The sequence below is a fragment of the Anastrepha ludens genome, chromosome 3 (assembly GCF_028408465.1).
Source record: "Anastrepha ludens isolate Willacy chromosome 3, idAnaLude1.1, whole genome shotgun sequence".
Lineage (NCBI taxonomy): Eukaryota > Metazoa > Arthropoda > Insecta > Diptera > Tephritidae > Anastrepha > Anastrepha ludens.
The window spans coordinates 124,296,396-124,323,463 of NC_071499.1; the positions used below are offsets into that span (position 1 = coordinate 124,296,396).

General features: G+C 36.7%; 3 protein-coding genes across 3 annotated transcripts; 1 reads left to right on the forward strand and 2 right to left on the reverse strand.

The window, feature by feature from the left end:
- Positions 1–3,475: 3,475 nt before the first annotated feature.
- LOC128859005 (dual specificity mitogen-activated protein kinase kinase hemipterous-like) lies at positions 3,476–18,317 on the reverse strand. Its single transcript, XM_054095661.1, has 10 exons — positions 17,616–18,317; positions 13,663–14,105; positions 13,297–13,476; positions 13,020–13,240; positions 12,817–12,957; positions 8,880–9,574; positions 8,463–8,804; positions 7,608–8,360; positions 6,055–6,592; positions 3,476–5,982 (listed from the first exon to the last, which is right to left on the reverse strand). Exons 1-10 carry the CDS (start codon positions 17,959–17,961, stop codon positions 5,844–5,846), a joined length of 3,798 nt encoding a protein of 1,265 aa, XP_053951636.1. The 5' UTR covers positions 17,962–18,317; the 3' UTR covers positions 3,476–5,843.
- A 2,529-nt stretch (positions 18,318–20,846) lies between these two features.
- On the forward strand, positions 20,847–21,522 carry LOC128859007 (protein FAM32A). The gene is made up of 2 exons (XM_054095663.1): positions 20,847–21,208; positions 21,270–21,522. The coding sequence occupies exons 1-2, from the start codon at positions 20,975–20,977 to the stop codon at positions 21,390–21,392; spliced, it is 357 nt and encodes a 118-aa protein (XP_053951638.1). The 5' UTR covers positions 20,847–20,974; the 3' UTR covers positions 21,393–21,522.
- On the reverse strand, positions 21,441–23,484 carry LOC128859006 (chitinase-3-like protein 2). Its single transcript, XM_054095662.1, has 4 exons — positions 23,189–23,484; positions 22,324–23,133; positions 22,114–22,261; positions 21,441–22,049 (listed from the first exon to the last, which is right to left on the reverse strand). The coding sequence occupies exons 1-4, from the start codon at positions 23,340–23,342 to the stop codon at positions 21,689–21,691; spliced, it is 1,473 nt and encodes a 490-aa protein (XP_053951637.1). The 5' UTR covers positions 23,343–23,484; the 3' UTR covers positions 21,441–21,688.
- Between the last annotated feature and the right edge of the window lie 3,584 nt (positions 23,485–27,068).

Genomic DNA, 27,068 nt, shown 5'->3' on the forward strand with positions numbered 1-27,068 from the left:
CATCCATCCGTATTGTTAAATAAATACACAAGCAAATTTTTGTAATTTTTCGCTTTTCGTTTATATTTTTATTTATATATTTTTTTTTTTTTTTTTTTTTTTGTATTTGCATTTCGAATTTATGCTTTATATATTTCATATTTTTTTTTTTCAGTTTTTGCTTTTTTACTTTCCCTTTATCGACACAATAATTTAATAATTTAATTTTTTTTTGGTTTTGCTTTACACAAGTTCGCGGTTCTCACTGACCGAAAGTCACTTCACCAAATTTTTAAGAATTTTGTTTTTGTTTTTGCGTTAAATATTTCGCATACATGTTCTATAAATATTTGAATGCGTGTATTTGGGTGTGATTACATAGTTGCTTTTTTGGATACTTTTCCACATTTTTTTTTTATTATTCATACTTGTTTTATGGTATTACATATTTGTTTATAAATTTTCCGAGTTTCGTTACCATACATAATTTTATAAATTTTGATACATTTTCATAGTTTTAGGGCCTATATGGATGTTTTTAGGTGTGGCTGTTATACAATAACTACGCGATTATTATTAATCATTAATTGTAATAATAAATTAATTTCTTTAATTAAATATAATTTTCTTTTATTTAAGTCTATAGACAGCAGCAAATAATGTTGGTAATTAACAGCGCAAATGAGGCGAAAAATCCTTGCGTATAACTTGACTTTGTTGCTGGTAAATGTGTTGCAAATTATTGCAGAACTCCCTAACTTTTCTCTGACAGTTTGAGGTACAGGGTGCATTGCCACACAATTAACCGTTTACTTAATAAGCAATTGAATACTTAAACAATGCTTGGAATTGCGTCAAAATCAGTTTATCGGAGAAAGCTAAAATGAATGCCAGCATTTTCAGTTTTTTCTTTTTTTCTCTAGAAGTACGCACCCTTTTCGCTGACTGTAAATTCCACTGAATTATTGCAAAGTACACAACACGAAGTTGTGTTATTTGATATTGTTTTTGTTGTTTCTTCGCTATTAAGTAATTAACATACTAAATTAAGCTACAGCACTGAATTAAACTTAAAAAATATTTGTTTATATGGATTTCCATTTGTATGTGTATGTAGTTGAACAGTAATCGATTACCTAATGTAAAATACATACATTTTTTCCACTTCTTTTAATATAAATATTTTAATTTCGTATGCAATTAAACGTTCATTGAACATTGCGTAGATATATCGTACATATGTAATTATTTAATAATTTATTGTAGTTGTTGTAGATACTCGCTATTAACCGTTTTCTGCGAAATTAATTTACAATCGTATTTAAATTTAATAAAATATTTTTTCTATACATAGACACAATTTTCTTTTTAATTACTAGTAAAACCTAATCAATTTTACTTCTCTTTGTCAATGTTCGGATGTGTGGACATGGCGAATTGGTTGGTTAGTCATGTGCAGGCGAGGTGTTGGATGTTTGTACAATATATAAAATATAAATACAAAATAAAATTTATATTGTTTCTACCAAAATTTTAAAGGCCACAGAAATATTAAAAAAAATGCTCATAAGCTTAAAACATATTTCAAGTTCAAGTTGCGCAAAAATTATCCCAGTTGAAATTCTTTCAACTTTTATTTATAGTCTTAGAGGAAATTTTAACGAAAATAAAAATCATTCAAGCAGTAAGCCAGAATAATCAAGCGCAGCAAAATTTTATATCGGTTCATTCTGTTTTATAATTTTAGCAGAAAGTTTCCAAAAATGTAATTTATACCGGAATAAAGAAATTTATTTATGATCTTAATTAAAATTTCCGTTAAATTAGCAGCAATAAAACATAAAAAGCACAGAAAAATTTAATGCCAGTTTTTGCAAAAGACCAGCGTGATTTCGGCAGGCATTTTGAGGCAATTTTTTGCAAAGGACAAATTGACAGACATTTTGAGGCAATTTTTTGGGTAGAAATTTTTGGCGTGATTTTGATATACTTCCTGCCAGTTTTCGAAAATAGTTTTAAAATTATACAACGGAATAAAAAATGTACATTTAATATGAAATTGTGCAATAAAATCAACAATAAATTTCAACAAAATTATTCTTTTATGTTCAGTAGTATAAAGTCCTTTAGAGTTACATGTTTTGAACTGGTATTGAAAAATTGTCTACTTTAGGTTGAAATAGTTGTCCAGAGAGAGGAAACTTGGAGAGGAGAGAGGGCACACTTGGATGAAAATAATATTCGTCCTTGGTGATAAATTTGATGATATCTTCCTTTAATTAAAAACAAATAAAAAAATAAAATTAAATTAAAAAAATTTAATTAAAAAAAAATAAAATTAAAAAAAATTAATTAAAAAAATAATGAAAGATTTAATTAAAATATTAAAAAAAAATTTACTTAAAACAAATAAAAAAAAATTTTATTAAAAAAGAAGATAAACTAATTAAAAAAAAAAATAAATAAAAAAATGTAATAAAAAAAACTTAATTAAAACAAAATAAAAAAAATTTTATTAAAAAAAGTAAAACAAAATTAATTTAAAAAAAAATAAAAAAATATTAATTTAAACAAAAAAAACATTAATGAAAAAATTTAATAAAAAATTTAATTATATTAATAAAAAAAAAAACAAATAAAAAAACATAAAAGAATTAAAAAACAAAAATTAAAAATAAAATAGAAACAAATTAATAAATAAGAAATTAAAAAGACCAAATGAGCCGTTTTAGTTGATTTTTATAGCAAAAAATGTTACACCAGATTTTATACCAGTTTAATGAGAAACTTTTCTACATAGCTTTTGTTCGATTTTCTGCACTTTTTAGCATATTTTCAAATATGACTGCATGTTACAAGCTAATAAAAGTTTTTTTTTTAATTAGTAATGCCTTTTTGCCAAATTTACTCGAGTTCATAAGTTCATATACAAAATAACAGCATATTTAAACGATTCCTCAAAACACTAATCTGGAAATTAAAAAAAAAAATCAAAAAATTTACACAAAACTTTGTATTCCAGATATCACACAGAGCGCTTTAAAACTACATTATGCTGTTCTACACCATTTTTAAATACAAATTGCTTCTTAGAACAAAAAAAAATTATAAAAAATATTTTATACCAGATTTTAGACCAGTTTTGTAAAAAAACACTCGAGACAATTTTTGGTGTCTGTTTCGTAATTTTTGCGTTTTTTTCAATTAAATTACTTGCTTGCATGCGAAAATTCGGTACTTTTTTACACAAATACATATTTATAGCTGGATTTCCAAAAGCTCAGTCAGTGGGGATTATATTTTTTATGGCTTCAATGCACAATTTTTCCAAATTAAAAGGAATAGTGAGCAGTTTTTTTATATTCTTTTTATATATCATAAAATTAAACTATAACAACTAAAAATGTCTAACAAATTAATATATATATATATATTTTTTTTAATTTTCAAAAAGCTATACATATGAGTCTAAACTCATCTTTTGAAAAAAAAAAACAATATTGATAATTTTTCGCTAACATTTGGATTGTCATGTTAAGAATTTACCGTCGATTGGCATTGTTGAAAATCTGCACGCTACTGCTATTACAATTTATTTATTTCATAATAAAATATTATCTTTGCTAACTTCTCCGCTTCGTTGCGTTCGCACTTAAATACTACATAATTTTAGATTTTTCGCTTAACATTTATTCTACACTTCTTAGTTGTCAGCCGGCTTACCATCTAAGCTAAAGACTAGACTTACAAAATACATTACAATTCCACACAATCAAACAATTAAAGAAAATTGTTTAAATCAGTCAAAAAAAAAATTCACTCTTTTAGATGTCGGGAGCAAGAAAATTGTGAATCGATAGTAGAGCAAATTGTTTATAGAAATTTACAAAAACGTAAAAAAAAAATAATGCGGTTACGCAGATAGTTTAAAATTTCAAATTCTAACTTTAAGCCGCGCTTTTTGCCAATATTGCATATATTTTTAATTATGTTAAGTAAATTTCTTGTTCTCCATTATTCCGAAATCTCAAATACGTTTTGCTTTGTTTTTGTTTTTTGCTCTTATACATCGAGTGCCGAATTCCATTATGACTATGTGAAATAATAAAACAAACGGCTGTTTTTCAATATTTTAGTACTGAAAACAAACGCCAAATGGGTATTATCTTTTCCTCAACTATACAAACAAAAAAATAACTAACGCTATTGTATTCCAAAGCCAGTTTAGACTAGTTTTTACCTTTACATTAGTCAATGCAACAATTTGTTTATTTATAATACCAACTTTTTACAGCAATCATTTTTGTAAGTTTTCTTTTTCAATACCAGTTACCATAAAATTTAATAAAGCAGCTATTTTATATATTTCTTACAACGTTATTAAATTTACTATGGGTAAGGAACGCTATTATTTTGGCGCTTAAAACTATTATGCAATTATCAAGCATTATTTTTAGATGATCACGTAGAGTAGGTCACCAGAACCTCAGTTTTCTATTTGTCACAATCTTTTAATTATTTTCGTTTTAATGTAATTATAATTTAATTTTCATTGGCCTTGTTTTAAAGTCTTTATAGTTATCCCTTTTACGCTACATATTTTCATTATCTTATCATCGAGCGAAACCGTTCAAAGACATAAATACCTACAGACGTACTTAATTGTGTGTGAATTTGTGTATGCATATTTTCATGAGTGGTATGCATGCTTCATAAGGATTATATGTTATTCAGGTGTGTCATTTTATATTACACTATTATATGGGTGATCTAAATTTTACGATTTGTAAATGATGCACTTGCATTGAGTATGGAAATGTTGGAAAAGCATGTATAGTTGCAAAAATTTAGTGACAACGTTTATACCAGTTTCGACCAGTTTTTATACCAGTTTATTACAAGACCACAAAGCCAGTTTTGAAAAAAAAAAACTTTGTGTCAGGTTTACGATTATTGTCGAAAAAATATGTTAATTTCTGCGCAATATAATGTCTCTACATATGTTTCAATTTAAAGCACGTCAAATTGATATTCCGAATGCGATGATGCTCAGTTTTTGTGGTTATTTTTACACCAGATTATTCAAATTTAGTATTTATAATAAGAAACATATTTACATAAATGCTTTACATACGCCTTATGGGTTGAATACAGAATTATAAACTTATAATAATTGCGTGCTGTTTTCGAACCACATTTTTTTTAGTCATTTCCTTATGCTCAATGCGACATTTTTATACCCCCATTTATGGCAATTTTCTTTAAGTGATTTAAAGACTTTCATAAGTCAAGCTAATTCATTCGAAACTTTTATACCAGTTTATGTGCTCACTTTTATAAGAATTATTTGTTTATAGATATTTATTTTCTTTCCTTGCTTGAACACACCTGTTACGCACACACACATTTATAAATTGGTATTTTTCACTTTAAACTTAAGAACAAAATCACAAAATTGCAACCGAAATTGAGCACAACACTCGGCGCAAAAGTGAGTCGCGCGTTATTATTCCAAGCATCATTATCAAAAACACAAAATACAGACGTTGCTACTCGTCCCGCCGCAAGCGCCAAAAGTCACGTTCACGCGCCAACACATCGGCCACATCCGATGCCGTCATGCGATCCACTGTCGGGCTGGTGGTAATGGGCGCTGCGTCGCTTGGCAAGTGTGTGTGCAGGGCATCTCCGCTGCTGCCGACAGTAAGACGCGTGGGCAAGCGGCGTGTCATCGTCGGCGCTCCCATCAATGCTGCATCGTCCTGCGTGGATGCGCCTACTTCGGCGCCATGGCCGCCACCTCGCTCGCTCGCATCCTCCTCGAAGCCATACCAATATCACATGAGCATTATTTGCAGTGCTACTCATTGGTCGATCGTACGATAGATGCGTCGCTGTGGTTCGGGTGTGTAATGGATGCGCGTGCGAAAATGTTGCGGTGAGCCAGGCACGCTCTCAGAACCACGACGCGGCGGTGGCAATGGTGGTGAAGCATTCACAAAGCTGTAGTGAAAACAAAAACATTCTTTAATTAGTTCATAAAATTCAACATACCGCCAAAACTTTGATAATCACCGTCTATTGAGCAGTGGAGAGCCGCCAGGTGGCTGACCACTCAATTCCAGCAACTGCTTACGCAATAACAGCGGCGACTGACCGCGATTATAGCGTGGCGGTGGATCAGGGCTGCGGTGTCGACGATCCAAACCGGTCAGGAGATGCGCATTTGAGGAGCCGCAACCGCCACCTGTCATACCGCTAGCACCAGCAGCTGCATACCGACGCAGAAAGCCGCTTGTTCCCTCGTAGAAATCACTGCCGGTATTGGCGTTGCTGCCAGCAGAAGCAGCTGCGAGTCCGCTAGGCTTGGGCTGTGCTTCAGTCGGCGACGTGCTGTTGCTCGTGTTGCTGCTACTACCCGCGGAGAGTGTGCGATAGTAGGCAAGCGTTGGTTTGCTGGGCTGCGCGCTCATTGGCAGACCACTCTCACAGCCTTGACCCTCTTGTTGACTGACAACGCGGCTGGTCGGGGGAGAGGCTGCAGAATGCAATTGTAATTTAACATAAGAGGCAAATTGACGCTTCATGGCGCCGGCGAGTGTATTAAACCAGCCTATGGTATTGTGTGGTGAGGTGAAGAGGGCAGTGAAAGCGAGTGCATGAATTTGAGGTTTGATGAAATTAGGTGTGGTGTGTTGAAATTCAAGTGCAGTAAAAGTGGGTGTGATGGTGAAGATGAGTTAATGAAAACGTTGATTTGAAGTTTGAAGTTGGAAAGAGCAAGCATGTGAGGCCGTGTTTGAAAATATATGAGAATGAAAATTAGTGATGAGTGGTGGAGATAGCATTTTCATGTTGTAATGGTACACAAAACAAGGTATGGTGCGTTGGTTGTATTTTTTACAAGTGTGTGAGTAATGTTTTTTTTAAATGTGCAATATTTTTTTAAGCAAGCAAGCATTAGCACGGATTTATAAATGATTTTTTTTACAGCCAAGCAAAGCATTGAAAAGGAATATAGAACAAATAAGAAAAGAATATATCGTGAAATACATACATATGAGGCAACAAATGTAGATACAAAGAACCTCCAATGACAAAAGATGCAATACCAGCCCATTTCTCTAACTCAACTCACCTAGCTTGTTTCACCAGGTAAAAACCTACAATATTTGGTTCAATTTTAACCAAATTTTTTTTTTAATTTTTTTTTCAGAAATAAGATAATTGAGTTTAGGTAGCGAGTTGAGCCGGCACTACATCTTCTCGTCTTTAAGCGTTGTTTTTGGTAACAATGAGCAGCGTTGTGAGAATTATATAAAACAAAACAGAAACGAAAAGCCGTAAATTCCTCATGAAAGACTTTGTTCTAAATTTGTTAACAATACATTTTCTTTCAGCCAATTGGTATAAGTCTCGAATTAATTCATTTTTACATTGGTTTTATCAACTTTTCGTGCAATTTCTCTCAAGGCTCTAACGCTTTGTAAGCCAAATATGTGTAGCATACTTTTATGAGCACAAGAATATCATAACGAATAACTGTCGTACGAAAAGTAACTGTGCTGAGGTGCAAAAAGTGCAAAACAAAGCAGCAGTCAAAAATTGATTTCGACTTGCCCACTTACCATGCTCATCCCTGTAATCCTTGCCAGCCACGCCGCCGCCGCCGCTGCCACCACCAACAACCTCTGCACCTGTATGCGTGGTTAACGTTGCCGCCGTTGTAGTTTGCCACTGCCGACGCGCATACAACTTGCTCAACTTACTCGCCATGCCGTTACCGCTAGCGCCACCACCACTGCCACTCACGCCGCCATCGGACGACAGCTGCTCTGGTGAAGTAGGCGACGAACGTGAATTGCGTAATGTTGTCTCGTTCTGTGGCAAATAGTGTTGGGGCAGCGGTTGATATTGCAGCTGACTGGGGCTCGTACCAAAGGCGGAGCTTACTGCCGCCACTGACATTTGGGGAGGCAGCGGTGGTGCGCATGCGGGTGGCGATCTTTGTTGTTGTTCGTGCGAATCACCAATTGCTATTTGTGAGGATGAGGATTGTGTAGATGATTGACTAGAAGTTGAGTGTGATGAGGAGGCAGCGCTGGTCAGTGGCAAGTGGTGATGTATTGGTTGTTGAGGATAACGTTGCTGTTGTGGCAGTTGGTAGTGGTGCTGATTGCTGCTGCTGCTGCTGGTGCTACTATAATGCAGCGGCGTGCTGGAGGCTGATGCAGCTGAGGCGGCAACGCTGGTTGAGAGATAATTACCAGCATGAAAGGGGTTTGTAGATTGTTTTTGTTGTTGTTGTTGCAGCTGTTCCTTGCGCTTCTCTAGCTCCTTCTCACGCAGCTGATTTTGTTGGTGATAGAAACGCTGCAGCACTGTAAGAGACATGTAGTCAGTAAATGTATAGTTTAAAGTTTAAAGTTTTTTTTTTCCAGCTCTTCCACTTTAATTGGTTTTTCGAACCACTATTCACGCACCAATTGGACTGTGATTGCCCGGCACTCGCTGCTGCGTATTCATCTCACTGCGATTAACCGGTATCAAAGATGGCGGTTGCTCCTTCAACACCGGTTCAACTGGTATACCTAAGGGCAAGGTTGGCGATGCAGCGCCCGCCTGAAACCGCTTCCGCCCCATTGCTGGGGAACCAATGCCCAGATTTTTCGCCGTAGATGGGCTGTCGTACGCATCAAACGCATTGCCGCCCATCTCGTGAACATTTGGCATACGCCACAAAGGATCCACCTGATGCGGCTGTGGTGTATGATGCTTTTTTTGGCTAAAGGGTGAGGTGGTGAGGTTGCGTATAATTGTTTGACCTGGGAGAAGCAAACGAAGAGGTTCCTTACTCATAAGTAAATTAAACAAAATCACAGCGGAAATGGCACACTCACCGATGCTGCTAAACATAGACTCCTTTTTGGGGCTCGACGCGCCACCACCACTACCACCACCAGCGTACTTCAACCCCGCGCCATTGCTGTATTTGCGCTGCAAAAACGGTGACTTACGATATAATTTACTCATCTCAGTGACAATATGCGTCGTGTCGTCTTTCAGCTGCGCATCCTTGTAGCTGCTGCTAGGCGGTGATTGTGGACTGCTGCTGTTAGCACTATTGCTGCCCGAGCCGCCACTGCCATAACCGTTGCCGCCACCACTTCCTAAGCCTCCTCCACCACCGCCACCAACGCCGCCGCCACCGCCTCCACCCCGTTCGCCCTGCAAATGATTATTGGCGATGCTGTTGTTGTAATAGCTTGCAATCGGCTGAGGTAGTTGTGATGGTTGATGATGATGTAACGCCTGGGTTTGCACATGTGGATATTGTGGATGATATTGTGGCAGGTATTCGTCTTTTTTGTAGCGTGGTTGAGTGGCTGTGGATGTGCTGGCACTATGATAGGAGTTCTGATAGCTGGGGATGTGTGTAGAGTTTGTGATTGCTGCAGGCAATTTTGGATTTATTGTCGCTGTTGTTGTTATTGTTGTTGGCAATATTGTTGCAGTAGCAATTTTGTTATGTTTATTTGTTGCTGCTGTCACATCTCCCCTGAGTGTAGCTGTAGTAGTTATTGGCATGTGAGTTCTGTAAAATTCGTGATGCGGGTTATTTAAGGAAAATTATTATGGCCAAATGATTTAAAAAAAATTACAAGTGTTTAAATCATTTCAACGTAAAAATATAAACATTTAAGATGACAGTTGGTGTAGGTGAGATATGAAATATGCACCTATAAACAGTGGTGGTGGGTACAAGGAATAAACCAAATATTTTACATAGTATTGGCAGAACGAAATTTTATACATTTTAAAGAAATTGAGTTCGTGTGAACTAGGGGGAATAATTCCAAAACAAAATAATCACATATAATTATTTCCTACTTAATAAGGTGTCGCAAAGAACCGAAGGAATTTAGATAGAACTCCACCTCCAAGCTGTATAACAGGCCTTTTTGTTGTTAATACTAATGCATAACGCGCCGTAGCCGAATCAGCGCCCAATCGGAATTTCGGAGTACGTAGGTTCGAATCTCCGTGAAACACCAATATGAAGAAACAGTTTTTTCTAATAGCGGTCGCCCCTCGACAGGCAATAGCAAACCTCCGAGTGTATTTTTGCCATGAAAAAGCTTCTCATAAAAAATATGTAGGCCCCTCCATTTGTGAAACAACAACAAGACGCACGCCACAACAAAAAGTAGCTCAGTTTTGTCATTTCATGGCAATGGTGGACTTTCAAGTCATTAAAGGTCTTTGTAAATTCTCTTTGAATTTCTTGTATCTGGATGGGTTTTATTCCATATACCGTCTGTGTCAGAAGAAAAGAACCGGTTTTTTTCTTGTGACTTCAAGAAATATTTCGCTCTGCTTTTTGCTACGTAATAGTCCCACTCAAGGGCTACGACGTCAGTGCTAACTCAGGTTAGTGTCGTTGGAAACTTTCCGTAAACGCAAGCAAACAAAAATCAGTGAGAAATACGTGAAGCGTTTTTAGGCGCATTCAAAAGATGATGCACGCATTCAAAAGAGCCGAAAATATCTTCCAAAAGTGACTGCAAAAGTGATTAAAAAATCAAAAAAGTTTGTTGTGATATGGAATCTTCGGTATAAGGTGTACAAAAATGTTGATAACTTTTCCGAGCTCTGCTTGAAGCAAGTAACGACAAAAAAGCAGGATAAAGTGATCGTCCAACTATTTAAGAGGACCCTTCTTTGTGACTACGCCAAGCACAATCAGTTCTTGGTAAAAGGGAATAGATGTGGGTATCAACACCAGCGAACGTCGGCTAAAGTAGGCGAACACATGCTACCGTCCCACATCATCAAAACCACTGCTCTCAGAAAACACATTGAGAAACAACAAAACAGGAAAATGGCATCACAGTATTGGACTGGCCTTCCTAGTCCCCAGACGCCAACCCCATTGAAAATGTGTGCGGAACTATGAAAACGCATCTTGCCGGTAGCCCAGTCCCAAATCATGGACATTTCGTGCGTCAAGTTAGCAAAATCTAGAACTGTTTGTCGACGAGCTACATAAGCTGGATCAAAGCATGAAGAAGATGCCAGGTTATACTCGACAATGATGAAGACTGCACGGTTTATTGAGTAATTGCGACTCGTAGTTTTGTACATACTTTCATATAAAAAACATTTTAAATGTATATCTTTTATACTTCATGAATAATCGCGGTTCCTTTTTTCTGACACAGACTGTATGCATCTAAAAAATAATAGCATAGCAATTATCAAGCACTTGAAATTTCCTCGATATTATAGTGGTTAGTATCCTTAAAGGCTCGTTCGTGTGTGAAAAAGTGCCTTTATAGTAAAATGGTTAACATCCTCCTCAGGTTAAAAATAAGCACCAAGAGAAACTTCTCATATGTGCGATTTCTACTAGTGTTTCGCATAACTATATTGCGCTAAAAAAGTATTGGTACAGCGTGCCTCAGCATTGTTATTAAAATAATTAGAAATGAAATGTTATGTTTCTTTTGATGTTCATCAGCAACGTATTTTTCTTGCAAATGACAGCAATAATTTAGAATAACTCAAAACAAAAATGTTATAGCATAAATTTAACTGTTTCAACTTACTTGTTTCGGAAATTAATTATAGTACATACCTCAAAACCAAAACAAACGCAAATAAAAATCAGCCCAAACCCACAAAATGAGAATGTAAATCCAAAAAACTCAATGTAAGCAAAAACAAATTAAAAAGCCAAGCGTAACCAAGTTTATTCATTTCAATAAACCATCAACCAAAGTCTAAAACGATTCCAATGCAACAATGGTGTGAACATGACAACAATAAACAATAAACAAATAAAATAAGAAAACAAAATATACTTACTGAATTGGGAGAGTATGATTTTTTGTTTGTTTTATTATTTTTGAGGGGGTAAAAGATTAGGAATTAGGTAACCTACAAAAAATTTCAATAAAAAGAAAGAAAAAAACAAATTAAATGGTAAAACGCAAAAATTATGCTGGGGCAACAGTATTTCTGTTTTTATATTATATTTGATGCATTTTTTTTTAATGTCAATATTAGTATACATATAACTAAATGGAGATGTTAGCAGCGTAAGTTGGATTCGGAGAAAGAATGCATTAGAAAATTAAAATAAAAAGTAGCTGAAGATATTGAATGCGTATTAATTCAGAACATTTCCAAAACTGCACGTTAGAAGTAAAGAGAGTTAATGTAAATTACAGTTCAAACTAAAAGAAAGCTAATAAAAAAATAAAGATTTTAGAAAAATAAGTTAAGGTAAAAATCGGAACGCTAAATGAGAAAAGTGGTGGCCAAAATTAAAAAAAAGGAATGAATGGAAAAAACTTACACATGCGTTTAATCTAGTGTTTGAAAAACCGAAATGGAAATAGCAAAAGTATAAAAAAATTCAATTTTTTAAAATCGACAGCCTTGTTTTAAGTAAAAAGTAAATCACTCGCACTTTACTCGTATACGGCTTGAGTGTTGCTTACTCGATAGTTAAAAATGGCTTTATCACACAATTTAAAAATTTGCACGCTAAATTTACTTTGGAATTAAATTTGTTTTTTTTTTTTTTGTTTCGACAAGACATTTTCGCACTCTTCATGGGTGAAAAACTACTTGTCAAATTTCAACAACTAGAACTTTCTAACAATCCTACCCCATACAGTGGCATAGACATAGAGGAAATGAATTTTGAAAAATTATAAAGTGTACTAAAATGTATTGCTGTGGGGATAAGGCACTAACGCACGGCGAAACAGTAGCGTGTGGAAAAAGAAAGTCCGAATACTGATTAGATCGAACGGTTTTCGAACATACCTATGCATCTCTATATCGGCGGACTCGACAATATTCTTAAACCATTGCACCACATTAACGTCGGCTACATCGTAATAACGAAAAAATGGTTGCTGCAAAAGTTCCTGATATCTAGGGCGATGATGTACATTTTTCGTGAGACTGCAATCGTAAAATAAGACATATTATTTTCAAGAAGGGTATGTTTTCAATATGGCACTCACCACTTATCGACAAAATCGCGAAAATCTTGGCTGAAGTCGAAACCATCGCCATACGGCAAACTGGGTGGTTCATGGTCCAGAATTTTAGTCAGCACCTCAAAGTCTATGTTACAGCCCTCATACGGCGAGCGGCCAGTAGCGAGTTCCACCAGTGTTATGCCCAGCGACCAAACGTCGGCTCTTATATCATATTTGGGCTTTTTCGGATCGATGCGTTCGGGCTGAAATGGCATAAATTAATACATTTAGATTAAAACATTTAATGGTAACCACTTACCGCCATATAAGCGGCGCACCCGGCAGAACGTGTATTCGCCTTCGAGTCCACAAGTCGCCCGCTGATGCCGAAATCACACAATTTTATGTTCCCTTGCTCGTCAATGAGAATATTTGAAGGCTTCACATCGCGATGAATAACGTTGTGTTTCATCTTTAGATATGAAAGCGCATACACCGTCTAAAGAAATAATGTGGAAATATATACGCATGTTCATAAGATATAATTCTAATATTGTAAGGACATGTTGGAAATGCTCCACAGTTAATTATTATGAATTCCTCCATTGTATAGTGGTTAATATCCATTAATTACACCATTAATAACACTTTGAAAAAAATGGTTCAAAAATAAGCGTATACTGACCGCAACTGTAACCTTTCCTAGTATACTCTCTGGCACTGGCTGTTTAGAACGCTTTAACAGCTTATCAAAGCACATTGACATAAGTTCCATACAAATCCATACATCCGGTATATTTACAAAATATCCTAAGCAATGCACTATATAGGGGCAGTCATGTGAATTTAGTATAACATCAAGATCCATGAGTATACGATTGTTCTCCTCATCATTTCCCGTGCTACGCATCTGTTTTACTGCCAAAATAGTACCCGTAGGCTTGTGACGCATTTTCACCACGTTCCCACTTGTGCCATTACCCAAATCGCTTAAATGTTCCAAATCGGACATTTTACTTGGATATTTCTGGCCATTTATAGTGAGTATGCCCGACTGTTGTCGTATTCTTTTAAGTTTTTTGTGCATTTCTGTTTGGGGTGCATTGCGATTTGTGTTGGACATGACCACTGAAATAAAGAAAAATTACTTTTTTATGTTGAAAACTTTAACAAGACTTAAAGATTTGTAAATGCTAAGACTTTAAAGTTTGTAAATGCTTAGAACTAAAAAAAAACATTAATCGGCATGGTTTTATAGCTCATGAAATCTAAGTACAACAAATTTGCTTTTTTGAATTGAAATGTCTCTAAGTTCTCGTTGATTTTGTTCATTTTCTCCCCCCAAACGTTTGTAGCATTTTCTCCATGTTGTAGGGCGAGCTATATTTTCATAAAAAAGCTTAATATGATATTGAAAATTATGTTGTTGTTGTAGCGACTTACTAAACCCTGTCAGTGCAATTCAGTTGCCGGCTGTATTCGTCTAGCTTATCTAATTGTAGGCCCAGAAACTTGCCTCGCCAGGTTGGGTGCAGAGGGAAAGGGGAGTTAGGTGAGTAGGTTTGTTGGGGCATGTGAAAAGGAGGTTAGTAGCGTGCGGGTTGCCGTCACATGCCAGACATATGTTTGGTATGTCGGGGTAAATTCTGCATAAGTAGAAGTTTAACCTGCTACAATATCCAGAAAGTAATTGAGCCAAAGTTACGCGGGTTTCGCGAGGCAGCTGACTTTTCATTTGCTGTGGGTGGTGGTTGGACTCCGATTACGCCATTCAAGAGTCGGGAATTAGGAAGGTGGAGCATCTGTGCCTCATTAAGTAGGTATTGTGAAGAGGACATCAGGAGACATCCGGTGGCTGTCCTAATAGCAGTATTTCGACATGCCTGGAGCTTTGTCCACTGCGAATCACTAGACAGGCGTAGCGTAATTTAAATGTCGCCAGCAGCATTTCTTTGCCTTTGTCCCAAGTACTGCCGGCTAGCGATTTGAGGAACTTGTTGCCGTTTTAGTAGCAATAGCGGTTGTGTGCGCCGAGAAGGAGAGCAAACTATAAAAGGTAACTCTCAAAATTTTGGGGGTTGTTTACTGTCGGCATTGGTGTGTCGTTGACTTTAACCTAGAGCTGTAGTTTGACCTCCTTTGTCCAAGTGGTAAAGAGTGTTGCCGTAAATTTAGTGGGGGAAAGTTGTAGATTCCATGCAATGAAAAAGCGAGAAAGACTAGGAGGTAATCGTTTACTTTGGCGCACAGACCATCGATATCATTGCCCAACGCCATTATCGTCAGGAAAACTCTCTGTGGTGGCTAGGGGCGCTTTGATATGTAGAAATTGAAAAGCAAGCAACAAAGAAACACCTTGCTTTATCCTCTTCTGTTTTGAGTTTTGGTATCGGAAAATTACTGACGAGTGCCGACCACTTAAATAATTCGCGAACCACCTGGGGGTATGGTACACTAGACAGGGATAGTTTACTGGGGCGGCAGGCCTTGGTCGGAAAAAACCGGAGTCATTCCGGTAACGTAGAACCGGCTGCCATGGGAATGATTACCTCTTCAGCCCTGGCGGGAGTGTCGACTATATAATGTCATCTAGTAGCGTGGAGTGGCTGACTGTATCGAAATGCATTCTTTAAGCTTAAATCGCTTATTTACTGACCTTATTCTATTCTCATTACAACATGTATCTTGCAGCAGTACAAATGATTGAAGATAATTGCCTCATCAGGGGAATGCCAAAAGGAAATATGTGTGTATGAAAAAATAGCAATCAATAAATCAGAAATAAACTATCTGCTTTCTCCGCACCACAGCGATAACACAATAAATTGACCTATTCTCATCATCCGCTAGTCGTATTGCAGCTGGTAAGGAATGAATATCTGCTTTGATTGAGCATTGTTGCCAAAAAATTGATTGCCCGCAACGCCCAACCTCCACCCACGAGTTAGCCAACACAAGAGACAGCATTACAAAAATAACAAACCCAACATTGACAATTCACAATAGACACACAGTACATCATCCCTTCATCAGCATGCTTTGCGATTTTCACATCTCTATCACCCACCAGACAGCTCCCAACAAACACAACGCACAAGCATCAACAACAAATTGCAAAACAGCTGCGCAAACCAACAGCATAAAACATTTCTTTTGCAAGTGTGCAAAGTAAAAACAGCAAAGCAATGCTGACAAAGTATACAACGAATTATGAAAAAAAAAAACCAAAAAAGAAAACAATTTTAATGTAACAATGGTAATAAAACAAATAACTAAAAGTAGAAAAAGCTAAAAAAAAACTGACGGCCGACGACGATGCTGGCAGCACAAACTTGCACGAGCAGCAATGGTATATCCCCGCACTCAAAAAAAAAAAAAAAAAAAAAAAAAAACGACGACAGTGGGATTGTTGTTGATGTTGTTTTCGTAGCAGCCACACGTCGACGTTGACGTCTAGGCAAAAGCATCTACATAGAAATGTACAAACATAGCATGGTCGAAAAAAAAATGTAAAAGCAAAAGCAAAACCTATTCAACAGCGGCAACAAAAATATGCCTTTGCGCTGTTCGTCCGGAAATACCAAAAAACCAAACCATAAGCAACAATAACAATACAAATATGTCTATATGCAGCACACAACAACCACAGTGATCCCAGTAAAACGGTAACGACGTGTTATGAAAGGAAAAAAAAAACAAAAACAAAAAAAAACAAACCAACAAACCTACCAACGAAAAACCACTAAAAAACGAAATGTATAAAAGTAAAAACAAAATAAATGGCGACAAAAAGGAAAGAAGACGCAGATGATAGCAACGAACTGTAAATATGTATGCATTGTACATATACACATATTCGCACACATATCAGTAATATCCAATGCGACAGCGTAAACTTCAATGACGAAAGCAGCGTCAGCAACAGCAACAAAAAAAAACAAAATCATGAGAGTCCACAATGGTGCATAACGAAGACGACAAAGCCACTGAATGTTGTACGCGGCGTGTGACTGAAGGCGTTCCCAAGAAGAGTAGTAGTCGTCAGTAGCAACAAAAGTAATGGCAGGATTAGCTGAAATAAGCGCTGCTACTGTAAACTCCCTTTCGACTGCGACTGCGGCAATGTAATAAATGACAAAAGCCAGCGCTAGAAGTTCGCGCAGGGGTGTGAGGACCACTCAGGTTGCTTCACTCGACATTGTTGTTTTTCTTGTTGTATTTTGCGCATTTGTATGTGTATTATTCATATGTGAAAGCAGCGTAGGGTGGAAGGAAGGAAAACGACCGCCGTAGCGACGAACGAATTTTCTTGTTGAACTAGGTATATGTGGGGGTGGTGCCAGCAATGGTGGTGAAGAACCTGCACTGCTGCAGAATTTGACGCACTCGCTTTCGAAAAAAAGGCAACAACTTCGGCTTATTGTACCATCACCGCTGGCGCCTAATGTCAGCAACCTCTTTTTGTGCATGGCTCGCCACGAAAAAAATGCAGAACGTGCAAATTTGTGCCTTTTGTGTATTAGCAAGTCAGTGCATTATGCGGCGCACACTCAAGCTAATACTATGCCACCACTTACATACACAAGACCACATGAACGCTTTATTTTAGTGTACATGTATAATTCCTGCGATACTTACAACCTAGATTGGGGCGTTTTGTCCTGCCGATTGGTAGCGCCATATGCGCTTCCCTATCGACAACGCGCGGTGTAGAGCCACTAGGAGCCTCAGTGACTAACATTAAATGATTATGTGAATTATTCTCCTCTTCGAGACGCTTTTCCAGCCTGTGTAATTTATGCCCAATCGATTCCATTGAGGAGGTGTTTGTTTTGTTTGTCACTGCGGATGAATGCGAAGACGTCGACGGTCCTGTCCTTGCTCCAGTACCTATAGCGACGGGGGCTGTCGCTCTTCCTAGCTGCTCACGATGGTGATGCTCACGGCTACTGCTGCTATGTTTATACTCCGGTGCGTCGTGCATGCGTCGCGCGTGTGTTTTGTCGTGTCTGCGCTGTATATCGCTGCCTCTGCCACTACTCCCCTGCGGTTGTGTGTGCAACTGCGTGAACACTTTTCTATGTGTGCGTGTGAATTTTGTGCACTCAAAAATTTTCACTGCGAAAATTTCTGTCGCCAAATCCTTCTACACTTCACTTCATCCGCCAACGAACTATCAATCGCACGTTTGAGCAAAAGTCTTTTTCTGTCCAGCAGCACACTTGTTTTCTTTTTAATTGAATTATCACACAAATAACAAATAAAAAAGAAATTAACTCGAGTTTTTCACAACTTTACAGAACACAGCAGAAAAAATACTGAAGAAGTTGCCAGAAAATTCAACAACGAATTTCAAATGCAAAACGAATCAGCAACTACCAACTACGAATGTCACGCAAAAACACTTGACACAGAAAGGGGATGCCAATGCTTTACAGCATTCATTTGTGGAACTGATTCCAAACTATTATAAATAAAGTGGAAAACCCCAGCAAGACTTCGGGCTAAATATAAATATTGATAAAACTAAATTTATTATTGTAAATAAAAGCAGCAGAGGCCATTCCTATGCGAGACTAACCATAGGAGGCAAAACAATAGAGAGAGTAAGGAACTTCAAATATCTGAGTGTATGGCTGCATGGCCAATGGGACCATGATCATGAAATAAGAGGAAGAATAGAAATGGCTAGAGCGGCCTTTATGAAGATTAAAAAAAATGCTGACCCGCCAAGACATACCAATTAATTTAAAGACAATATTTTTAAAATGCTATCGATGGTCAGCGCTCTTATATAGATGCGAGGCCTGGTCGTTGAAAACCATGACAAATACGATCTTTTAAAACTGCTGATACAACCAAAAATTGAAGAGCAAAGAGGAATTGGTAGGAAGAAAATGACATGGCTAGACCCCATTAGGGAGTGGACAGGTCTCAGAACAATCGGCGAATTATCAGTGGCAGCGAGAAACAGACATCATTAATAATATGACCTGACAACGGTACGACTAAGATCAAAATAAAGTGTATACGCGAACATCCAGAATGGCTACGCTGATTAAGAAGAAGAAGAAATTTTGCATACAAGAAGGCAAATAATTTAACTTTTAAGTTACACATTAGCCTCTACACTAAGGTTAAACGCCGATTCACTAACGTTCAGATATCTGCATTCGATATGGCGTAAATTTATTCTTAAATTATATTCGCTACTTCTCTGCTCGGCTCACTTGATGAAAAAATTGAATTTGAAAATAACAACAAATTTTCGAGCAAGATTCCCCGCTAACGAGTTTAGTTACCCGCCTCTTCTATTCGCCACTTCTCTACTCGCCATAGATGACCTACTCGCTACCTCTCTGCTCGACTAACTTGACGAAAAGTTTGCATGCGAGGGGTGAGATTTGCCTCATGTTATTGCTTCAGCGAAAACGCCATAGATAATAAGATGGGAAACTCTTTCATTTTGAGAGAGAGCGCGCCCATGAGAACATTTCAAAGTTGGCAGCACTCACACATTACGGGATTTTGAACATCTGATAGGCGAAATGGCAGGCTGCCACAAGAAACGCGCCAAAAATAATTGACGAAAACAGTTCCTTTTTGCTTAGTAGAGAAATGACGGGTTGAAATGTTTATAATTACTTGTTTTAAAATTAATTCATTTGAAATGAAATAATTTGAATTGAAGTGAGGTTGTAGAATCCAAAGCTCGTTATATCCTTTTCGACTTCTACTTTTAATTAGTCTTATGTACATAATGTAATTTTATAGAAAACTGTGTGTTGGTTTATGTAAATTTGTATATACAGTAGGTTCTGTTTTTATGCGGGTTTGAAATAGGGCGGTTTTTTTTTAATTAAAAAATGCATGTCGACCTATCGGGAATTGTACATATAAACAAGATTCTACACCAGCGAAGCAAAAACTCATCACAGATTACATCAGAAATGCTAACCCTACTAGTATGGAACCGCCTGCATAACCATCTAGATCAGACGTGTACATTTCCTCAAGTGACGAAAGTGATTTTACGCCAAATCCTAAACGAATCCGCAACATGTGGGTATTGTCTGATTCTATTTCTGACGTAAATTTATTTTTCGATTCTGACGTTTCTTAAATAAAGATATAATTTTCAAAAATACAATATTTTGTTTATGCGATTTTATTTAATTATTTCAGATTCATGCGGTCTATGGAACGTATCTATAGTAATAATATGGGACTAGTGCCCTTTTTTATGCGATTTATTAGATTTATGCGGTTCTTAGCACTTTTGAAACGTATCTATAGTTTTACTATAGAATTGGTAGCTTTTTTTATGCTGTTTCTTGCGGAACGTATCTACCGCATAAAAACAGAATCTACTGTACGTAAATATTCTATGGTTGAAAAGAGTAGGCGAGGGAATTGATTTTTAGCTTGAGATATTTTACAGGTAATCTGTTTTAACTTATTCTGTTCGTTGTTTGAGAATTTTTTTTTTGTTACCCACTTTCTGTGTTATATTAAAAAATCGCAATATGTCATGTTTTTGATTATAACTTATGGTTTTCGTGTTCATTACTTTATTATTATTAAATTGCTTTTGTATTTCAGTTTTATATAATTTCATTTAAATATAAAGTTTTTGCTTTATTTTTAGTATATGTAGGTGTTTACGAGTGATATAAGGCTATTGGGCAACCGCACATTAAATACTAACCTCAATGGTGGTGTGGAAACTAAAAATTCCCAATTTTTGTTTAAAAAATACACAATTCATGTTTCTACTGGTGTGGCAATATTGGCAAATGTTATAAAAAATGCACATTTTTCAGCGCTCAAGAGAAAAAGGGTTTCCCATCTAGTCGTCTATGGAAAACGCAGCAGTAAAATCCAACACAAATAGTTATTTAGTTTTACAACTCTGAACTTCATGTTTTCCTCTATTGTGACTGCGCAGTGTGAAAGAAGTGGAATTACCTTTACTATTTATTTACATTTTTTCTTTCATGATGTCGGATGCATATGATTTTGTTGCAAAGGGCAAATTAAAACTTAAAAATGATAACCAAATCAAGAAAAAGAAGAAAAGTAGCCGTAAACATAAAGACAAGGATAAGGAACGTGAAAAGGAATCTTTACAAACCAGCATAAATGAGTCTTTAGAAGAGAAAATGACTAGCAGCGCTGCGCCAAAATTGACAAAGGCCGAGTTGGCGTTCAAGCAGCAGCAAGAAAAAATGGTAAGTATTCAATTCAAATATAAAGTAAAATTAATAATCTAAAAACTTAATTCAATGTCAGCGAAACAAACGCATTATGGAGAAAGCCTCCACTACACATAAGGAGCGCGTGGAAAAATTTAATGAACATCTGGATACGCTAACGGAGCACTTTGACATACCGAAAGTGTCCTGGACGAAATAGCGCGTCAGTAGTGCATTTAGCTTGGTTAATTTAGTAATACACAGTGTAGTTTTAAATCACATATATATGTATTTAAGAGTTAAAATAAAATCCTTCACATGGCATATTTTGCTATTTAAAACACCTTAAATTTCCTATTTTATGACTATTTATACCTCATCATTTCTTATAATTAAACAAGTAGGCGTTAGTGCACTCCCGACGCCGCAAGCATATGTGTGCTCTTTGGGATTTCATATCACGTTGCATAACAAGATACTTATTATTAACAAAAATCACATTTCAACATCGTTGCTTCAGCTTTTGCCAAACAAAATCGATTTAACAGTTTCAACAAGTGGAAATTTGGTTTTATAGGCACGAGGGCAATAGCCCTTCACATCATCTGTATTTAGCGAGAATATCATAGCGCCACCAAGTTGATGATTCTTGACATAGAGCGCCTTGCATGCGATGCTGGTCTCGTTTTCATAAGAAATCCATTCGTTACCGCTGCTAAGATAAGGCGAGCAAGTAGATCGGTCATATGACTGATGGACCAGTATGTTATGTGTATTGAACCAGCAAAGCTCTGAGTAGGAGGTAAAGCCCAAACTACCGCAATGACCAATTCCTTCAGCGGGGGCACCAACACCATTGTTCAGAGAACTGACCAGGCTACAAATAACAATTAAGAATTTATTTTATACAGTATGGTGTGATATTTTTTGCCAATGATTACGTGAAAGAATGTCCATAGGTTGGAAGGCCCACCACCAACTTCCTGCGATCCAGACCGTTGGCTAGCCACCAATTAACTGAATAATTGATATTTAAAGTACCGAGTAACGAGCGCTCATTCGGACGTGCATACAATGGCGCATTTAAACCTTGCAAAATACAAATTATCCATGATTTTGTATAAAGTAATAAAATATATAGGTTTGCCCACCTGTGAAAGGCGTGCCATGCGAGTAGAAATGATAGTCGTATGTCATCAGATTCACATAGTCTACGAACTGGTTTAGCATTTGCACGTCGTAGGCGAATACAGCAATGCCTTCAGGTGCAGCAGCTGCTACTGTTAGCAAGTAATCGCGACGTTCGCGCTTATACTCCTGCCGTATTTCGTATATCAATTGCGAAAAATGTTGACGCTCTTTATTATATGCGCTGGGGAACTCCCAGTCGAGATCAATGCCATCTAGCTTATACATAGTCAATGTCTGCTTCAGCGAATGCACAAACACTTTACGAGTCGTGTGATTCTTCACCATTGCCGGAAACCCGTCACTGCTCGCGCCGCCACCCACCGACAGCAAAAGCTTCAGAGCAGGATTAATTGTGCGCAACACCGTCACATCCTGCACGAGTATACGTCGCATATTGTCGGTGATAACCAACTGGCCATTACTTACACTAACCATACCAACATTGATGTGTGTGCAAAGTTCAGCATTTACATTGGCCAAACGCAAATCATCGAACTCATTGTTCGGATCGGGAACTGTGTAATAGCACACTAGACGCACTTCAGGTGCTGTGCTCATAGTGGGTGGTGCATTCTTCACCAATTGTGGAGCGCTGGGTTTAACCTTTTGCGTTGGCTGTTGTTGACCCAAACCATTCGATACGCTATCTGCATGTTGTAGTTTGACGCGTGCCGTTTGATTTTTCATCAAACGGAAATCATGCGAGAGTGTACTCTGATGCACACTATTGGCGTAGAGGTTGGCACGACGGTACCAAAAATCGGGCACGGCTACAAATGGGTTATTTAGTATTTAAATCATAATAAAATATTGCAAATTACTGACCTTGGATGTCTGGTGGATAATAAATAGTATCGTAAGCAGAATTCCACAGAAGAAAGACAAATATTGTGGTTAGCATATAGAGTCCCATTAGTGCGACTATGCGCCACCAGGATTGCGATTGCGAAGGCTCGTTCATCAATTCGTAATCTGCCATTGTTAAGCAACTTTTAAGCTTTAAGCGGGCGAACGCAAATAAACTTACTAATTACTATTGTTTGAAAATTTTATATTTACTCAGCGTTATCAGCTGGTCGACAGCCATTAGGATCGAATGACGAAGTAAACAAAAGAAATAAACAACGAAGTTGCTTTGAAATTGTACACTGTGAGAAACTAACGTGAAATCAAAAAATAAATAAAATGCTTGAAAATAGCAGAAAATTTTCTAAGCTAATATTTTATTGCAATTTAATAAATCGAACTAAAATATTAATTCTTACAGTGTGTAAGTTTTACGCATACATATTTTTAAATAAAATGTAAATCAACACTAATGGTGTAAAAAAAAGTATTCAACTGGTTCCATACAACCCTGTCAGAAGTAATACAGGCCAGCGAGAACGCAACTAAAGCGCGCAATACACTAGTCAAGCGGCTTGTCGAAACAATCCAGAAAGAAAAAACAAAGAAAAAGAAAGAGAAATTAAATAATCAGTGAATATGAATATGAATATTAAAATAGGCCTACAATTTTCAAGAGGTTTAATGTTTTTGAGGAACAGACGAGTAGAATATGAGGGTAAGGGTTCACCAAAAATTAAAGAATGAGAGTGCGTGTTTAAAAAAAAATGCGTGTAGCGTAGTACACATAACGGAAGTGAAACTTTCAAGGCAGACAAAGAAAGAGGGAGAGACCAGAGAGAGAATGAGAAAGAGAGAGAGAGAGAAAGAATATATATCTAAATGAATTCACAACATTTCCAGAGAATACAAACAGACTAAATTTACAAAAAACGGAGAAGGGTCGACCGGTGTAGGTAAACGCCGGACACAAATCGTGGCAATAACGCGCACTACTCCGGGCGTTTATCACTCGCACAAACGCAGTGATTCCAGGACCACAGCAACGGCACAAATTACCGCAAGGCAATACCAATAAATCCGACACCGGAATGGATAGCACTTTATAATACGAACAAACACTAGCCAAAAAGTAGGTACCAAAAAACAAAAACGACCCAAACAGTAGGCCCCAAGGAAATATAACGCCAAAAAGTAGGCACCCAAAATATATTTCCTACTGGTTTGCATCAACAAACAAGCGCCAAACAGTAGGCAGTGTTGCTTCTCACTAGAAATTAGCAACCACAAGGAAAAACTCAGGAAAAATAGCCTAAAGAGCTCTCTCTCTCCTTTTCTTCTACGTTATATCTTTTTTCTCTATGGCGGAACGAAAATGCCCAAAACGTTGCATGACCTTGAAATTTTACTTTCCATTCTCGCTCACCCATCGACGCCTAAGAAGTTTCACTTGAAAAAAATTTTTTCAATACAATTACTCTGAAAGTTAATAATGTTCAAAAGGAATTCAACTACCAAGAGTTCCTTTAAAGTATTTACGTTAGGTAAGACTTTAGCCAAGGTAAACTAGCTGAGTACTGAATAACGTAAGCCAGCTCATCCTTCGCTATGATTGAAAGCATATGGTACTCAAGCAGCTAACCTTCAGAACGAGGTTAAGAATTCAATTCAATTCGAATGTGAAGTCTGTACTGCTGTTTGGCTGCGAAACATGGTACGCAGCACTTTCAAAAAAAACAAAACAGAAGCTCCTAACTGTTATAAACCGCTGCTTATGAGCTATACTGCGCATATGGGGGCCAGATAACTGGATTTCTAATGACGAACTCCTTACTCGAAACGAATAAAGGCCGGTTGAAATTGAAATACGCGAACAAAAGTGGAAATAGATAGGCCATACATTCCGTAAACCTACGACTGACATCAGCAAAATGTTCCTAGACTAGAACCCGAAAGCTCTCGCCGAAGCGGACGGCCAAAAGGAACATGGAGATGAAGTCTATATGACGAATTCACGATATCTGACGACTCACTCAGTCGGCAGCAGATAAAGTCAAAACTGCAAATCGACCCCAATGGAATTTATTTGCATCGGCATTTTGCGCACCCAGACGGCGCGAGAGCAAATTATAATAAAGTCGCTCTCTGCACTTATCGCTTACTGGAAGTAAACTCAATTTTGTGTTTGAAGTAGTCATGCTTGGGGAGTGTATGGGAGAATGCAAATAATTGATATGAAATAAGTTTGACAATCCGTATGAGTAGTGTGATACGCGCTTTAACAAAATGGTATTAGAGTTACCAGCACTACATTAAAAAATTGTTGTATATTAAAGCGCGGCATGCAAGAGGAATATTGCTACCGACAAGTAATGTTGCGATCAATGTTACCCCTGTATGGCCATGTTTGAAACAATGTTGAAGTTACGGATGAAGTTATTAAAATTTTTTGATTTTTAGGCATGTTGAAAACAATGTTACTGTGTGTGTGGACATGAAACAAGAAACGTAAGATCAGTTTTTTTTGTGGATGCAGACGAGTAGATAAGTATTGTATAAAAATCCAAGTAAAAACAATCTTCTTCTTCCTATTTTTTGACAGCCACTCTTGGTGCGAGTTTGCCAGGCAGTCAAATGTGTGATGCTGTGAGTGCTTGGTCTTTATGCTTGAGCGGATTGGGGTCGCTATGCCATATTAGAACGTTTATGGTAACTTTAGAAACATATTCTAATGAAGAAAAAAATTATTCAAGAAAAATATACGAAGTAATATCTTTGACTTTACAATAACAAATATACGCTTTTTTTTGAGAAATTTAATCATTTTTTAAGCAAGAATGTTCACCCACGTTTGAAGTCAGGTGATCTCAGTTGTGGGCATTTTTTGACAACCAGCTGAGAGTGTTTTTACTTATGGAGCTGTACAATGTACATACGGCACATTATCGTAGAGAGAATTTGATAATTTGTTTTTGGGCTCCTGCAAAAAGCTTTCAGAGCTTTTGACTCTCAAAAATGTTTAACATGAAAACAAATTAAAAAAAAGAGAAGCTTTTGAAAAGCGTCTTAAAATTTATAAACAAATAGATTCAAAAGATTTTGCAGTTCCTTTGGTAAATTAATATGCGAAAAGTCATCTTTTTTTAAGTAAAAATCTTGAGACCATATTATCTTTCTTTTCGGTTCAATGTATTTCTCCTCCAAACATTCATCAAAAATTTATATTTTCAACAATTTTTCGCGCTCTTTATAATTATATTCAATAAAGTTTTTAAAAACTATGGAAGTATTTGTACATATAGTAAAGAGTGATCAGATTGGAGACACTTTTTCCAATAGGATTTTTTTGACAGATCACGCGTGACTACTCGCAAACAAAATACATAATTTTTTTAAATATTCATTGACATTTCATTCGTGCAATTGTGAATCTATACAGTTTTATGCCTCCTTCTCATTGGCAGAATAGCACACAAAAGATTGAAACTGAGTGCTGAAGGCAGATCACTAATAAAGGGAGACGTTTCGAGCCTTAATTTTAATGTAAAATCTGAATAAGATATTTTCATATTTTAGGTTGCATTCTTTACTTAGATTATGCGTTAACATTTCACCTCAAATTAAAATTTAATATGAATAGATAAACATTTAATAAATTACAATATATTAATTTTTATTGTTTATTTTTATTTATAAGGAATATCGACGCTCTGTGAAAAGTGTTCATCGTGGGCTTAGAATAATTTTTGATGTACAGCGACGAGCCTCATTTTTGGCTTAATGGCTACGTCAATGAGCAGTTACATAAAGAATAAAGATTACCCAATCAATTTCAATTTAAAATCCAATACCTCTAAAT

Bases quoted from the DNA above. Each gene is read 5' to 3' on its own strand.
- LOC128859006 (XM_054095662.1), bottom strand. From the start codon at position 23,342: ATGGCAGATTACGAATTGATGAACGAGCCTTCGCAATCGCAATCCTGG. The intron at 23,134-23,188 runs GTCAGTAATTTG...ACCCATTTGTAG, and splicing joins TTATCCACCAGACATCCAAG to CCGTGCCCGATTTTTGGTAC. The intron at 22,050-22,113 runs GTAATCATTGGC...TGTTATTTGTAG, and splicing joins ACCTATGGACATTCTTTCAC to CCTGGTCAGTTCTCTGAACA.
- LOC128859007 (XM_054095663.1), top strand. From the start codon at position 20,975: ATGATGTCGGATGCATATGATTTTGTTGCAAAGGGCAAATTAAAACTT. The intron at 21,209-21,269 runs GTAAGTATTCAA...ATTCAATGTCAG, and splicing joins AGCAGCAGCAAGAAAAAATG to CGAAACAAACGCATTATGGA.
- LOC128859005 (XM_054095661.1), bottom strand. From the start codon at position 17,961: ATGCACGACGCACCGGAGTATAAACATAGCAGCAGTAGCCGTGAGCAT. The intron at 13,477-13,662 runs GTCAGTATACGC...TTATTTCTTTAG, and splicing joins TAGGAAAGGTTACAGTTGCG to ACGGTGTATGCGCTTTCATA. The intron at 5,983-6,054 runs GTGATTATCAAA...TTTTCACTACAG, and splicing joins TCTCCACTGCTCAATAGACG to CTTTGTGAATGCTTCACCAC.